Source organism: Lutra lutra, chromosome 10 (genome assembly GCF_902655055.1).
Source record: "Lutra lutra chromosome 10, mLutLut1.2, whole genome shotgun sequence".
Classification (NCBI taxonomy): Eukaryota; Metazoa; Chordata; class Mammalia; order Carnivora; family Mustelidae; genus Lutra; species Lutra lutra.
The window spans coordinates 109,276,778-109,290,198 of NC_062287.1; the positions used below are offsets into that span (position 1 = coordinate 109,276,778).

The 13,421-nt window shown below is 39.9% G+C and overlaps 1 protein-coding gene across 5 annotated transcripts in view; it reads left to right on the plus strand.

The window, feature by feature from the left end:
* Window positions 1–13,421, plus strand: part of KDM2A (lysine demethylase 2A) — a 112,017-nt gene that overhangs the window by 54,789 nt on the left and 43,807 nt on the right. For all 5 annotated transcript variants that reach the window (XM_047693925.1, XM_047693923.1, XM_047693924.1 and 2 more), the window contains one exon: window positions 12,869–13,007. In XM_047693925.1, the coding sequence (XP_047549881.1) occupies window positions 12,869–13,007 (139 nt within the window). The remainder of the gene's footprint in view (window positions 1–12,868; window positions 13,008–13,421) is intronic.

Below are 13,421 nucleotides of genomic sequence, written 5' to 3' on the forward strand. Positions count from 1 at the left end.
CACTGAGCAGGGAGCCCGATGCAGGCCTTGATCCCAGGACCCCCAGATCATGACCTGGGCCAAAGGCAGACGCTTAACGACTGAGCCACCCAGGCGCCCCAGAAAGAACTACTTTCTTTCTTTTTTTTTTTTTTTTTAAGATTTTATTTATTTATTTGACAGAGATCACAAGTAGACAGAGAGGCATACTGAGAGAGAGGGAAGCAGGCTCCCTGCTGAACAGAGAGCCTGATGCGGGCTCGATCCCAGGACTCTGGGATCATGACCTGAGCTGAAGGCAGAGGCTTTAACCCACTGAGCCACCCAGGCGCCCCCAAAGAACTACTTCTAACATTTGGTAGATTGAGATATGTGAAGGTTTGTTTAATAAGGGGGCAGGAGTTATGGAAGGACAGGAGGAAGATGTGGAAGTCCCTAGGAGGTTTACCCTGCCAACCTCTGCCAGGTCTCACCCTGGTTAGGACACAGGGAGCTGGGTCTAAAATTAGATATTTTTTGAATAAAGAGGAACAGACCTGTGGGTCTGGTACGTAGCAGATTTTCCATACACTATAGTTTATATAGGAGCAAGAGTGAGATCTTAGTTGGAACCAGATTATAGAGGACTTTATTTTAGAACACAGAGGGACCTTAAATTACTTAACCTCCAAGGGAAAATTAGGATCTAGAGAAGTTAAATGATTTACTTAGCTGCCTAAAATCACACAGCATAGTAGTAATAGTAGAATTCACACTAGATACTTTTGCTTATAGACACTTTTGGTTTCTTGTTTTTCTGTTATTCAAAAAACTTGACTTAGGTCAATTTTACCTTTTTTTCCCTCTTCATTTGTAAAATAATGCCATCCTATTTCCTGACTTTCATAGGGTGACTATTTTAGGTATAAAAAAAACTATTTGATATAGAATTTAAAATGATAGAATTGTACATTGGTTCTCTAGGAATGGTTTTGGTATGTTGTGTGATTTTTTTTTTAAATTGTGGCAAAATACATGTAACATGAAATTTGCCATTTTCACTATTTTTAAGTGTACATTTCAGTGGCATTAATTAATTAATTAATTAATTCACAGCTTTGTGCAACCATTACCACTATTTATTTCTGAAACTTTCTGATTATCCCAAGTAGAAACTCTAACCACAAAGGAGTAATTCCCCATTCCTCCTCCTCCTCCTCACAGCCCCTGGTAACCTTTTTTTTTTTTTTTTTTTTTTGATTTGAGAGAGAGCATGAGAAGGCGGAGGGTCAGAGGGAGAAGCAGACTCCCTGCCAAGCAGGGAGCCCGATGCCGGACTCGATCCCAGGACTCCAGATCCTGACCTGAGCCGAAGACAGTCGTTTAACCACCTGAGCCACCGAACCCCCACCCCCGTAACCTTTAATCTGCTTTCTGTCTCTTTGAATTTGCCTGTTCTAGGTTCCTCATATAAGTGAAATCGTATAATATTTATCCTTTTGAATCTGACCTCTTCCACTTAGCATGATGCCTTTAAGGTTCATCCAAGGTGCCCCATGTGTCAGAACTCCATTCCTTTTTATTGCTGAGTAAGATTCCATTGTATCACTATCCTACATTCTCTTTATGTGTTTTTCTGTAAATGGACATTTGGGATTATTTCTACCTTTTGACTATTGTGAATGATGCTGTTATGAATATTGGTTTGAAAGTATCTGTTTGAGTCCCTGCTTTCAATCTTTTGGGTCTGTACCTAAAAGTGGAATTATTGGATCATATGGTAATTCTATGTGTAATTTTTTGAGGAACTGCCCTACTGTTTACCATACAGGCTGTACTGTATTATTTTTCCACCAGCAATGCATAAAGGTTCCATTTTCTCCATTTCCTTGCTAATACTTGTCTTTTTTTTAATAATAGATATCCTAATGGATGTGAAGTATATCTCATTGTGGTTTTGATTTGCATTTCCCTGATGATTAGTGATACTGAGCATCATTTCATATGTGTATTGGTCATTTGTGTTTTGTTTTTTTGGGTTTTAAAATTTTTTTTTTTTAAAGATTTTATTTATTTATTTGACAGAGAGAGATCACAAGTAGACAGAGAGGCAGGCAGAGAGAGAGAGACAGAGAGGGAAGCAGACTCCCCGCCGAGCAGAGAGCCCGATGCGGGACTCGATCCCAGGACCCTGAGATCATGACCTGAGCCGAAGGCAGCGGCTTAACCCACTGAGCCACCCAGGCGCCCCGGGTTTTTAAAATTTTTTATTTATTTGACAGATCACAAGTAGGCAGAGAGGCAGGCAGAGAGAGAGGGGGGAAGCAGGCCCCCCGCTGAGCAGAGAGCCCGACTTGGGGCTCTCCCAGAACCCTGGGATCATTATGACCTGAGCTGAAGACAGAGGCTTTAACCCACTGAGCCACCCAGGCGCCCATCCTTTTTAATTTTTATTTATTTATTTGACAGAGATCACAAGTAGGCAGAGAGGCAGGCAGAGAAAGAGGGGGATTGTTTTGTTTTTTAAGATTTTATTTCTCTGACAGAGTGAGCAAGCACAGCAGGCAGAAGGAGAGAGAAAAGCAGGCTCCCTGCTGAGCAAGGAGCCCCACGTAGGGCTCCATCCTAGGACCCTGGGACCATGACCTGAGCCAAAGTCAGTCACTTAACCAACTGAGCCATATAGGTGCCCCTGGTTTGCTTTTTAAGATTTATTTATTTTACAGAGAGAAAGCAAGCCAGCGCCTGGGCAGGTGGGGGGGGACAAGAGGAAAGAGAGAGAGAGAAAATCTGAAGCAGAGTCCATGCTGAGCAGGGAGCCTCACACGGGCTTGATCTCAAGATCCTGAGATTATGACCTGAGCTGAAACCAAGAGTTGAATGGACGCTCAACCAACTGAGACACACAGGCGCCCTGTATTGGCTATTTGTAGATCTTCTTTGAAGAAATGTCTAAGTCCTTTGCCCATTTTTTTTTTAAAGATTTTATTTATTTATTTGAAATAGACAGAAATCACAAGTAGGCAGAGAGGCAGGCAGAGAGAGAGAGGGAGAAGCAGAATCCCCGCTGAGCAGAGAGCCCGATGCGGGGCTTGATCCCAGGACCCTGAGACCATGACCTGAGCCGAAGGCAGAGGCTTAACCCACTGAGCCACCCAGGCGCCCTCCTTTGCCCATTTTTGAATTGGGTTATTTTGTTGTTGAGTTGTAAGAATTCTTTATATAGTCTAGATATTAATTCCTTATCAGATACATGATTTGCAAATATTATCTCCCATTCTGTAGTTTGTCTTTTCACTTTGTTGATAGTATCCTTTGCATAAAAGTTTTCAATTTCAGTGAAGTCCAGTATATCTTTTTTTTTTTTTTTTTTTTTTTTTTTTGCTTTTGCTTTTGCTTTTGCTTTTGGTGTCATGTCTAAGAAATACAATGTCTAAGAAATACAATGTGAAGATCTTCCGTGTTTTCTAAAACTGTTAAGAGTTTTAACTTTTTTGGTTAAGTCTTTGATCCATTTTGAGTTAATTTTTGTATATGGTGTAAGGTAAGGGCCCAGCTTTATTCTTTTGCATGCAGATATCCAGTTTTCCCTGCATCATTTGTTGAAAATGTATTTAATCTTAATTTACATCTTAGAGCCTCATGTGGCTAGTTTCTACCATATTGGACAGCACAGATATAGATGATCATATCTTTTTTGTCCTTTAATCTGTTAATGTGAATTACATCAATTGATAGGAGTGGAAATTCTTAGAACTAACAAATAGCTTTTGCATTCCTGACACATCATGGAGTTCATTAACTACTTAACTTTTTTTAGTCACTTGTCTATTCATATAAAATCAATTAAAATGACTGCAGTTGTTTAGAAAAAAATAGTGCTTTGTCAAAAATGTTATTTAAGCAGTGTGTCTTGAATTAGTCTACCTCAAACCCTATTCTGATATTATCAAACTACGGTGCTTTTTTTTTTTTTAAAGATTTTATTTATTTGAGAGAGCGATATGGAGCAAGCAGGGGGAGGGGTAGAGGGAGAGTGAGAAGCAGGCTCCTCGGTGAGCAGGGAGCCTAATGTGGGACTCCATCCCGGGACCTTTGAGGTCATGGCCTGATCTGAAGGCAGATGCTTAACTGACTGAGCCACCCAGATGCTGCCCCTACATTGCTTTATTTAAACATATATATGTATTACCTTTTTTCTTTTGCAGATTGCCAGTCATTTTTTATTGAGATACAATTCCTGTACTATGCAGTTCACCCTTTTAAGGTGTACAGTTCATTGGTTTTTTAATATATTCACAAAGTTGTACAGACATTACCACTATCTAATTTCAGAACATTTTTAGTACCTCAAAGAAACCCAGAAGACATTGGCAGTGGTTCCCTATGTCTTTCCCTTCCCGCCCCTGGTAACCATTAATCTAGTTTCTGTCTCTGTAGATGTGTTTATTCTGGATATTTAATATAAATGTTATAATATGTAGTCATTTGTGACTGGTTTTCTTCACTGAGCAGTATGTTTTCAAAGTTCATCTGTGGTGTAGCATATATCAGGATTTCACTCCTTTTTATTGCTAAACAGTATTCCATTTTGTGGATATACTGTTTTTTTAAGATTTTGTTTGTTTATTTGACAGAGACTGTGCGAGAGAGGGAAACACAAGCAGGGGGAGTGGGAGAGGGAGAAGCAGGCTTCCCGCTGATCAGGGAGCCTGATACTGGGCTCAGTCCCAGGAATTATGTCCTAGGCTGTAGGCAGACACTTAATGACTGAGCCAGCCACCCAGGCACCCCTGGATATACTTTATCCACTTATATCTAGTAGATATATTTTTATCTACTCCTCACTTGATGGACCTTTGGGTTGTTTTCTGCGTTTTGGCTGTAATGAATAATGTTACGAATTTTTGTGGGTATATGTGTTTACATACCTAGGAATGAAATTGCTGTGTCATATGTCTGTTTAATGAGGACCTGCCAGACTTTTTCCAAAGGGGTTGTTGTACTCTTCTACATTTCCACCAACTGTGTATGAGGGTCTCACTTTCTTCACACCCTCGCCAGCACTTATTATCTGACTAATGGGTATGAAGTAGTGTCTCCTTACAGTTTCTATGTGCGTTTCCTTAATGACTAATGATGAGCTCATGACTGATAGTGTTTCATGTGCTTTTGGAGCCGGTTATATATCCTTGAGAAATAATTATTCAGGCTCTTTGCCCTTTGCCTGTTTCTTAAAAAATTTTTGTCATTTTATTATTAAGTTGTAGGAGTTTTTATATATTCTATATGTCTATCTAGATATAAATATATATTCTGGATACTTGTGAGATGCACGATTTGCAAATATCTTCTCCGATTCTGTAGTTCACCTTTTATTTTTCTTAGTGTTTTTTGAAGCATAAGAAATGTTAATTTTGAGGAAGTTCAGTTCATTTATTTTGTTATTGTTAGACTATTTTGATGTCATATCTAAGAATCCATTGCCTAATCCAAATTCATGAATATTTACACCACATTTTGTTAAGAACTAGTTTCAGCCTTTACATTTAAGTCTTTGATCCATTTTTAATGTGCTTTTTTTTGTGTGTGTGTGTGTGCGGTATATGATATGGGTTAGAGGTCCAACTTCATTCTATCACATGGGGATACAGTTGTTCCGGCACAGTTGCTTAAAAGGATTCTCATCCTGCGGCGCCTGGTTGGCTCAGTCAGTTAAGTGTCCAACTCTTGATCTCTGCTCAGGTCTTTATCTCAGTCTCCTGATTTTGGCCCCCTGCATTGGGCTCGTTTCCCCATTGCATTATTTAGGCATCCCTGTTGAAAATCAGTTGACTATAAATGTAAAGGTTTATTTCTGGGTTTTCAGTTCTGTTCTGTTGATCTATATGTCTGTCCTCATGCCCACACAACACAGTCCTGATTATTATGTAGCCTTCTTAGTAAGTTTTGAAAGCAGGTAGTGTGAGTCCTCCAATATTATTCTTTTTCAAGATTGTTTTGGCTATTCTGGTTCCCTTCGTTTCCATAGGAATTTTAAGATGATTTTGCTAATTTTTGCAGAAAAAAAGGCACCTGGGGTTTCATTAGATACTGTGTTGAATCTGTACATCAATTTGAGGAGTACTGCCATTATCATAATAAATCTTGCAGTCCATGAACACAGGATGTCTTTCCATTTATTTAGATCTTCAGTTTCTTTCGATAGTGTTTTGTTTTGTTTTTTTTTCCAGTGTACAAGTCTTGGCTTTTTTTGGTTAAATTTATTTCTTTGTATTTTTTGATGCTATTATAAATAGACTTGTTTTATTAATTTCATTTTTGGATTTTTCATTGTTAGTATATAAATATACAACTGATTTTGTTAACTCAAATTTTTGTGTGTGTGGATTCCATAAAATTTTCTTTTTATGTACAAGATCCTGCCATTTGTGAATAGAGGTAGTTCTACTTTTCTTTTCAAACTTGTATGTCTTTTTCTTGCCTAATTGCCTTCACTAGAACTTGTAATACAGTGTTGAATAGAAGTGATGAGAGCAGACATCCATGTCTTGCTCCTCATCTTAGAGAGAAAGCTTTTGGTCTTTTACCATTAAGTATGTTGTTAGCTGTGGGTTTGTGGTAGATACCCTGTATTAGCTGGAGGAAGTTACTTCTATTCCGAATTTGTTCAGTGTCTTTTATCATGAAAGGATGTTGAATTTTGCCAAATGCTCTTTCTGCATTTATTGAGAGATCATTATCATTTTTGTCCTTTTTTTTTTTAAGATTTCATTTATTTGAGTGAGTGAGCACGAATGGGGGGAGGGGCAAAGGGAGAGGGAGGAGCAGGCACCCCACAGAGCAGGGAGCCCAATGTGGGGCACAGTCCTGGGACTCCAGGATCATGACCTGAGTCAAAGGCAGACGCTTAACTAGCTGAACCACCCAGGCACCTCTCATGTGCTGATTTTTAAATTTAATATTTCACAAGCACTTTTCAGTGTTATTTGTTGTAATAAATATGTTGATGGTCACATTATATTCACTAGAGGATATGTTAGCCTTGGTTGGCTTAGCCATTTTCCTATAGGACAAGTCTAGTTTTATGTGACCTTTAGAAAATGATTTCTCTTTCTCGCCTCATTCCACTCCCCGAAATATCTAAGAAGGGCAGATGGTTTCTGGCATCAAGGAATATTCCCTGCTCAAAATTCCTGATTTCTTCGCTCTGCTCTGGTCTTTTACTTTTTAGGTGTATAACGTAAAGGCATCTTAAGACAATGCCCTTTCCATCATTCTTTTTTACTACATGTTTAGAAAAGGGAATGCCAAAAGTTTCTTTATAATGATTGATAACCTATTTGCATCTAACCTTGCCGCACTGTCTTTTCTTCATCATCTAGGAGAGATATTAGTATATTAGTATTCACTAGTATATTAGTATATTATTAGTATATTAGATATTACTAATATTAGTAACTAATATTAGTATAACTAATATTTAGTATAACAGTATCTAATATCTGTATCCCTTGAGCTTGACCTGTCAGTACTTGAGTTAATCTAAGTGTTCATTTACATGGCCATTTTTACCATTTAATACAGTTAATCACCACTTGACTAAGGGTGGTGAATTTTTTTAAGGCAGTTTTAAAATTCTTTTCATTGTTTGGATGCTGGAAAATACAAGTTTGCTTATATAGTTTGGTTATCTAAACAGAATAAACCATTATTGATTTTAAACTCACTGTGGACCCTGCAAAGTACAAATTGGTTTTGAGGGAAAATGTGGTTGGAATAGATTTCAGCGTTGACTTCGTGCCTGCTGTTTTCTGTGACACTTGGCTCAGTGAGGGCTGGGATCTATGGGAGACCAGTAACTTCCTCTGGGCTGCCTCAAATGGCCTGTATGGAAATCACCTAGAATGAAAAAGCACAGCACGCTGGTAAGCCATTGTGAATTATTTGACAATGTTGGTGTGCTGAAGGAGCTCAATGGTTGCTTTCCTTAGTATTAAAGTAGCCTTGCCTTTTGGGTTTTACCTGTAGCAGATTGTGTTACTGCCTACTGATTGCCAAGCTTATTGCAAGGATTGAAAATGTTCTTGTGCTTTTTTAAAAGATATATTTATTTTTAGAGGGAGGACAGAGGGGCAGAGGGAGAGGGAGCAAATCCTCAAGCATACTCCCTGCTGAATGGTAGCCTGACTCGGGGCTCAGTCCCAGGACCGTGAGGTCATGACCTGAGCTGAAACCAAGGGTTGGATGTTTGAACAGCTGAGCCACCCGGGTGCCCCAGGATTGAATATATATTTAAAGCGCTGAGAGGTTTGCTCTAGATACTTGTTTACTTTCACTAGGATTTATGTTAAGATGAGGATAGGCAAAAAAACAATACTCTTGACAGTATTAAAACTGATACAGATAGTTTTCACATTATTGCTGATTTATCAGTTGCAGCAATCAAAAAGAAAACAGTCCAGATTCATTTTTCTGTTGTCTTTAAGTGGCTTGGCTGGAGCAAGTGCCTTCCCCATATCCTTATACTCTGTATATTGGAAATGTAAATGGAAGAAGGAATTCTTGAATATAGGAAGAAGAAAAGCATATAAAAAGGAAGGAAGGATGGGGGAACTTCTGGCTACCATGTTAGAAATGTTGGGATAGTCAGGGTGATTATGTCCTCCTTACTGAAGAAGAATCAGTAATGGTAGACCTAGGAAAGGTTAAAGTTTGAAAATGTGACTGGGATTTTTTTTGACAAGTATATTAGAAGTTACAGTGCACGTGAGGGGAGGGGGCATCTACATTTATTTTGATGGTGTTGCCCTTGCTCTATGGAATTCATCTTTTGGAATTCTCTTCAGAAACATATAAATGAAGTATAGTAAGGAGGGGAACTAAGGATATCTTTTTTCTTTTCTTTTTTAAGATTTTATTAGGGGCGCCTGGGTGGCTCAGGGTTAAAGCCTCTCTCTTCGGCTAAGGTCATGGTCTCAGGGTCCTCCGCATTGGGCTCTCCGTTCAGCAGGGAGCCTGCTTCCACCTCTCTCTCTGCCTGCCTCTTTGTCTACTTGTGCTGTCTCTCTCTCTGTCAAATAAATAAATAAAATCTTTTAAATAAATAAATAAATAAAATATTTTATTAATTTAAGAGAGAGCATGAATGGTGGGAAGGGGCAGAGGGAAAGGGAGAAGCATACTCCCTGCTGAGCAAGGACCCCTATGTGGGGCTCAATCCCAGGACCCTGAGATCATGACCTAAGCCAAAGGCACACACTTAACTGACTGAGCCACCTGATGATGTCTTTTATAAAAACAAATTCGCTCAGCTGCAGTACCCCTGAGGGTACTGATGGTGGCCGGTATTGATGACTGCCATACCTCAGCCCAGGGGCTGCTCTGTTGCACCCCCCCCCCATCCCCCATGGGCAACTTCACCAAGGCCACTTTTGATGCCATTTCCAAGACCTTCAGCTACTTCACCCCCGACCTCTGGAAAGAGACTGTGTTCCCAAATCTCCCTATCAGGAATGCACTGACCATCTCATAAAAACCCATGCCAGAGTCTCTATACAGAGGATCCAGGCTCCTGCTATGGCCACCACATAGTTTTATACAAGAAAAATAATAGTGAATTAAAACTTGTTAAAACAAACAAACAAACTCATTAGAAATTGTCAGTGAAAATACCCTCACCCCAAATCTATCTAAAAATATATTTTTTTAAGATTTTATTTATTTATTTGACAGAGAGAGATCACAAGTAGACAGAGAGGCAGGCAGAGAGAGAGAGGGAAGCAGGCTCCCCGCTGAGCAGAGAGCCCGATGTGGGACTCTGTCACAGGACCCTGAGATCATGAACTGAGCTGAAGGCAGCGGCTTAACCCACTGAGCCACCCAGGCGCCCCAATCTAAAAATATTTTGACCAGTGATGGCATTATTGAAATAAGTGAAAAGTCTACCAAAATTAGGTCTTCTTTTGGCCTTTGAGCTGGGACTTCAGGCAGCAAAGGTGCTAGGTAAGGGTGTTAGGAGTTTTGGGGACATATGGAAAAGATATCAGGTATCCCTCAGTGTTTTCAACCCAAACGTAACCTGGCTTGTTAAATCTAGCTCTCTGCTGGTAACAGTCATTTTTATTTCCTTTAATTTTTATTTTTTATGACTTATTCCTGCCCCTTTCTTGACCCCCATTCCCAAAAGACCTTTCCCCAATATCTAATTTTAAATTCCAGGTTTGGTTGTTCATAGCACATCCTAGGGTGGGGCTACTGTGTTTACCCTTGCCTCTACCATGCCCATACTGTGTACGTATTCAAGAAATTTGAGCAAAATTTGACACTGGCTAAAGTAAATGCGCTAGAAGGTAAATTTGCAACAGGAGCAACATGTTATCTTTAAAAAAAAAAAAAAAAAGCTTGTGGGCACCTGAGTGGCTCAGTGGGTTAAGCCTCTGCCTTCGGCTCAGGTCATGATCTCAGGATCCTGGGATCGAGCCCTGCATCGGGCTCTCTGCTCGGTGGGGAGCCTGCTTCCCCCTCTCTCTCTGCCTGCCTCTCTGCCTGCTGGTGATCTCTGCCTGTCAAATAGATAAATAAAATCTTTAAAAAATTAGCTTGTGAAATATTCATATACTGTAAAACTTACCCATTTAAATGTATATAATTAATTGGCTTTTTAGTATATTCACAGTTGTACAAATATCACCATTCTTTAATTCCAGAATATTTTCATGGCTCCTGAAAGAAACCCAGACCATTAACTGCCACTTCCTATTCCTATTCCTTTCCCGAGCTCCTGGCAACTACTAATCTACTTTCTGTCTTTATGGATTTGTCTTTCTGGACATTTCTTTTTGTTTTGTTTTTTAAAGATAGATAGATAGATAGATAGATAGATAGATTTATTTATTTATTTATTTGACAGAGAGAGAGAGAGATCACAAGTAGGGAGAGAGGCAGGCAGAGGGAGAAGGGGAATCAGGCTCTCCGCGGAGCAGAGAGTCCTATGTGGGCCTTGATCCCAGGACCCTGAGACCATGACCCAAGCTGAGGGCAGAGGCTTAACTCACTGAGCCACCCAGGCGCCCTATTCTCGAGATTTCATGTAAATAAAATTATATCATCTGTGGTACCTGGTCTGTTGCATTTGGCTTCTTTCACTTAGCATAATGTTTTCAAGATCCTTCCATATTGTAGTTACATGTCAGTATTTCATTTCTTTTTATGGCCAAGTAATACTCCACTGTGTAAATATACAACGTCAGTCAGTTGACATTTGGGTTAATGCTGCTATGAACATCTGTGTATCAGGTTTTTGTGTGGACATAAGTTTTAAATTCTTTTAGATACGTACCTAGGAGTAGAATTGCTGGTCATAAGATAACTCTATGTTTAATATTTTGAGGAACTTCTGAGCCATTTCCCAGAGTGGTTGTACCATTTTACATTCCTGCCAACAGTGTACAGGGGTTCTAGTTTCTCTACATTCTCACTCTCACTTGTTATTGTCCACCTTTTTAAATTTTTTTATTTTTTTTAAGATTTATTTATGTGAGAGAGAAAGACTGAGCAAGATAGGGCATGAGCAGGGGGAGGGGCAGAGGGAGAGGGAGAAGCAAACTCCCTGCTGAGCAGGGACCCCGAGGCTAGGCTCCATCCCAGGACTCTGGGATCATGACTGACTGAGCAACCCAGACACTGCCCCTATGGTCCACCTTTTGATAATGGCCATCCTAGTGCTTGTGAAGTGATGTCTCATTGTAGTTTTAATTTCCATTTCCCCTAATGACTGATAGTGAATATCTTTCCATGTGTTCATCAGCCATTTGTATATTTTCTTTTCTTTTCAAGTTTTATTTGAGAAATCTTTATACCCAACCCGGGGCTCAAAGTTAATGATCAAGAGTCCCATACCCCCGCCTTTTCTTTAAGATTTTATTTATTTATTTGTCAGAGAGAGCACAGGTGGGAGGAGCGGCAGGCCGGGGAGAAGCAGGCTCCCCTGTGAACAAGGAGCCAGATACAGGACTCCGTCCCAGGACCCTGGGATCATGACCTGGGCCATAGGCAGACGTTTAACCAATATGCCACCCAGGCATCCTGAGCCATATCTTCTTCTGACTGAGCCAGCCCAGCACCCCTGTATATTTTCTTTAGGGAGATGTTCTAAAGCCAAATATTGATGGTCTGCTATTTGGAATGCTATTATTTAGGTTAACGTTCTTCTTTTATCTGATGTAAAGAAGTTTTTGCTTCATTAATTCAAATTAATTCATTAATTCAAATGTTCTTAAAGATGGTTTTAGAGAGCTATTGTAGAGAGGCACCTGAGTGGCTCAGTTGGTTAAGCATCTGCCTTTGGCTCAGGGTCCTAGGGTTGAACCCTGCATCCAGCTCCCTGCTCAGTGGGGAGCCTACTTCTCCCTCTGCCTCTACTCCCCTCCCCGCCAACTTGTGCTCTCTCTCTAGCTCTCTCTCTCTCTCTCTCAAATAAGTAAACCTTTTTAAAAAAAAAAAAAAGGAAAGAAAACTAATGTAGATATTGCTCTTTACCCTATGAAAATACTGTATTTTGTATCCTGACCTGAAATGTCTATGAAGACAGTTGGTCCCCAATCTTTAGTGGACCCTGTTTGGTTATATTTCTATTGTAGATTTATATCTCTAGGGTCAAAGAGTTATCAGAGGTAAAATTCACAAGTAGGGAACCAGTGACTCATCAAAATTTTGTTATGCTCTGTACATTCTGAGGACATTAGCTGACCTTTAGTTGAGAGAAAGATCTGTAAGACAAGTAGAATTGATGTTTGACATAATAACTGAAGTTGAAAGTACATGACATTGAAGTGTGGACGTGTTCATGGGCTCTTTTAGATAGGCATGAAAAGTACATGATTTGATCCTTATGTCCCTCTCTCCGCAGCGTGGTACCATGCGACGACGCTATGAAGATGATGGCATCTCAGATGATGAAATTGAAGGGAAAAGAACTTTTGACTTGGAAGAGAAACTCCACACCAATAAATATAATGCAAATTTTGTTACTTTTATGGAGGGAAAAGGTCAGTATCATTTTGGTTCAGGGGACCTATAGTCCCTTGATGTAGGAGGTTGTAGATTCTGGGAACTGTGGGCTCGGAATCTGTGCAACTAAATATTGCCCATTGATGTTGTGATGCTGTTTATTTTCTCTTACTCTACAATGCCATTCAACACACAAACACACACAACCCCATCCCCTAATCCTCCCACCCTGTGAGTCATTCCCTGCTATATGAGAAGAAACAAGCCTTTATTAGGGCCAGAAGCATTGTTGGAGTTTTTCCCTGAAGTCCTTTCCCTTCTTCCATCCCTTGCTTTGGGGTTAATTAAAAATAGTACAGTAAAAATTCATTTATGCATGCATCCCCACTCCCCAAACAAAACAGAGGTGGGATTCTGTGTGTACCATGGGCTTTTTTGCTCCTTGGCAAAGT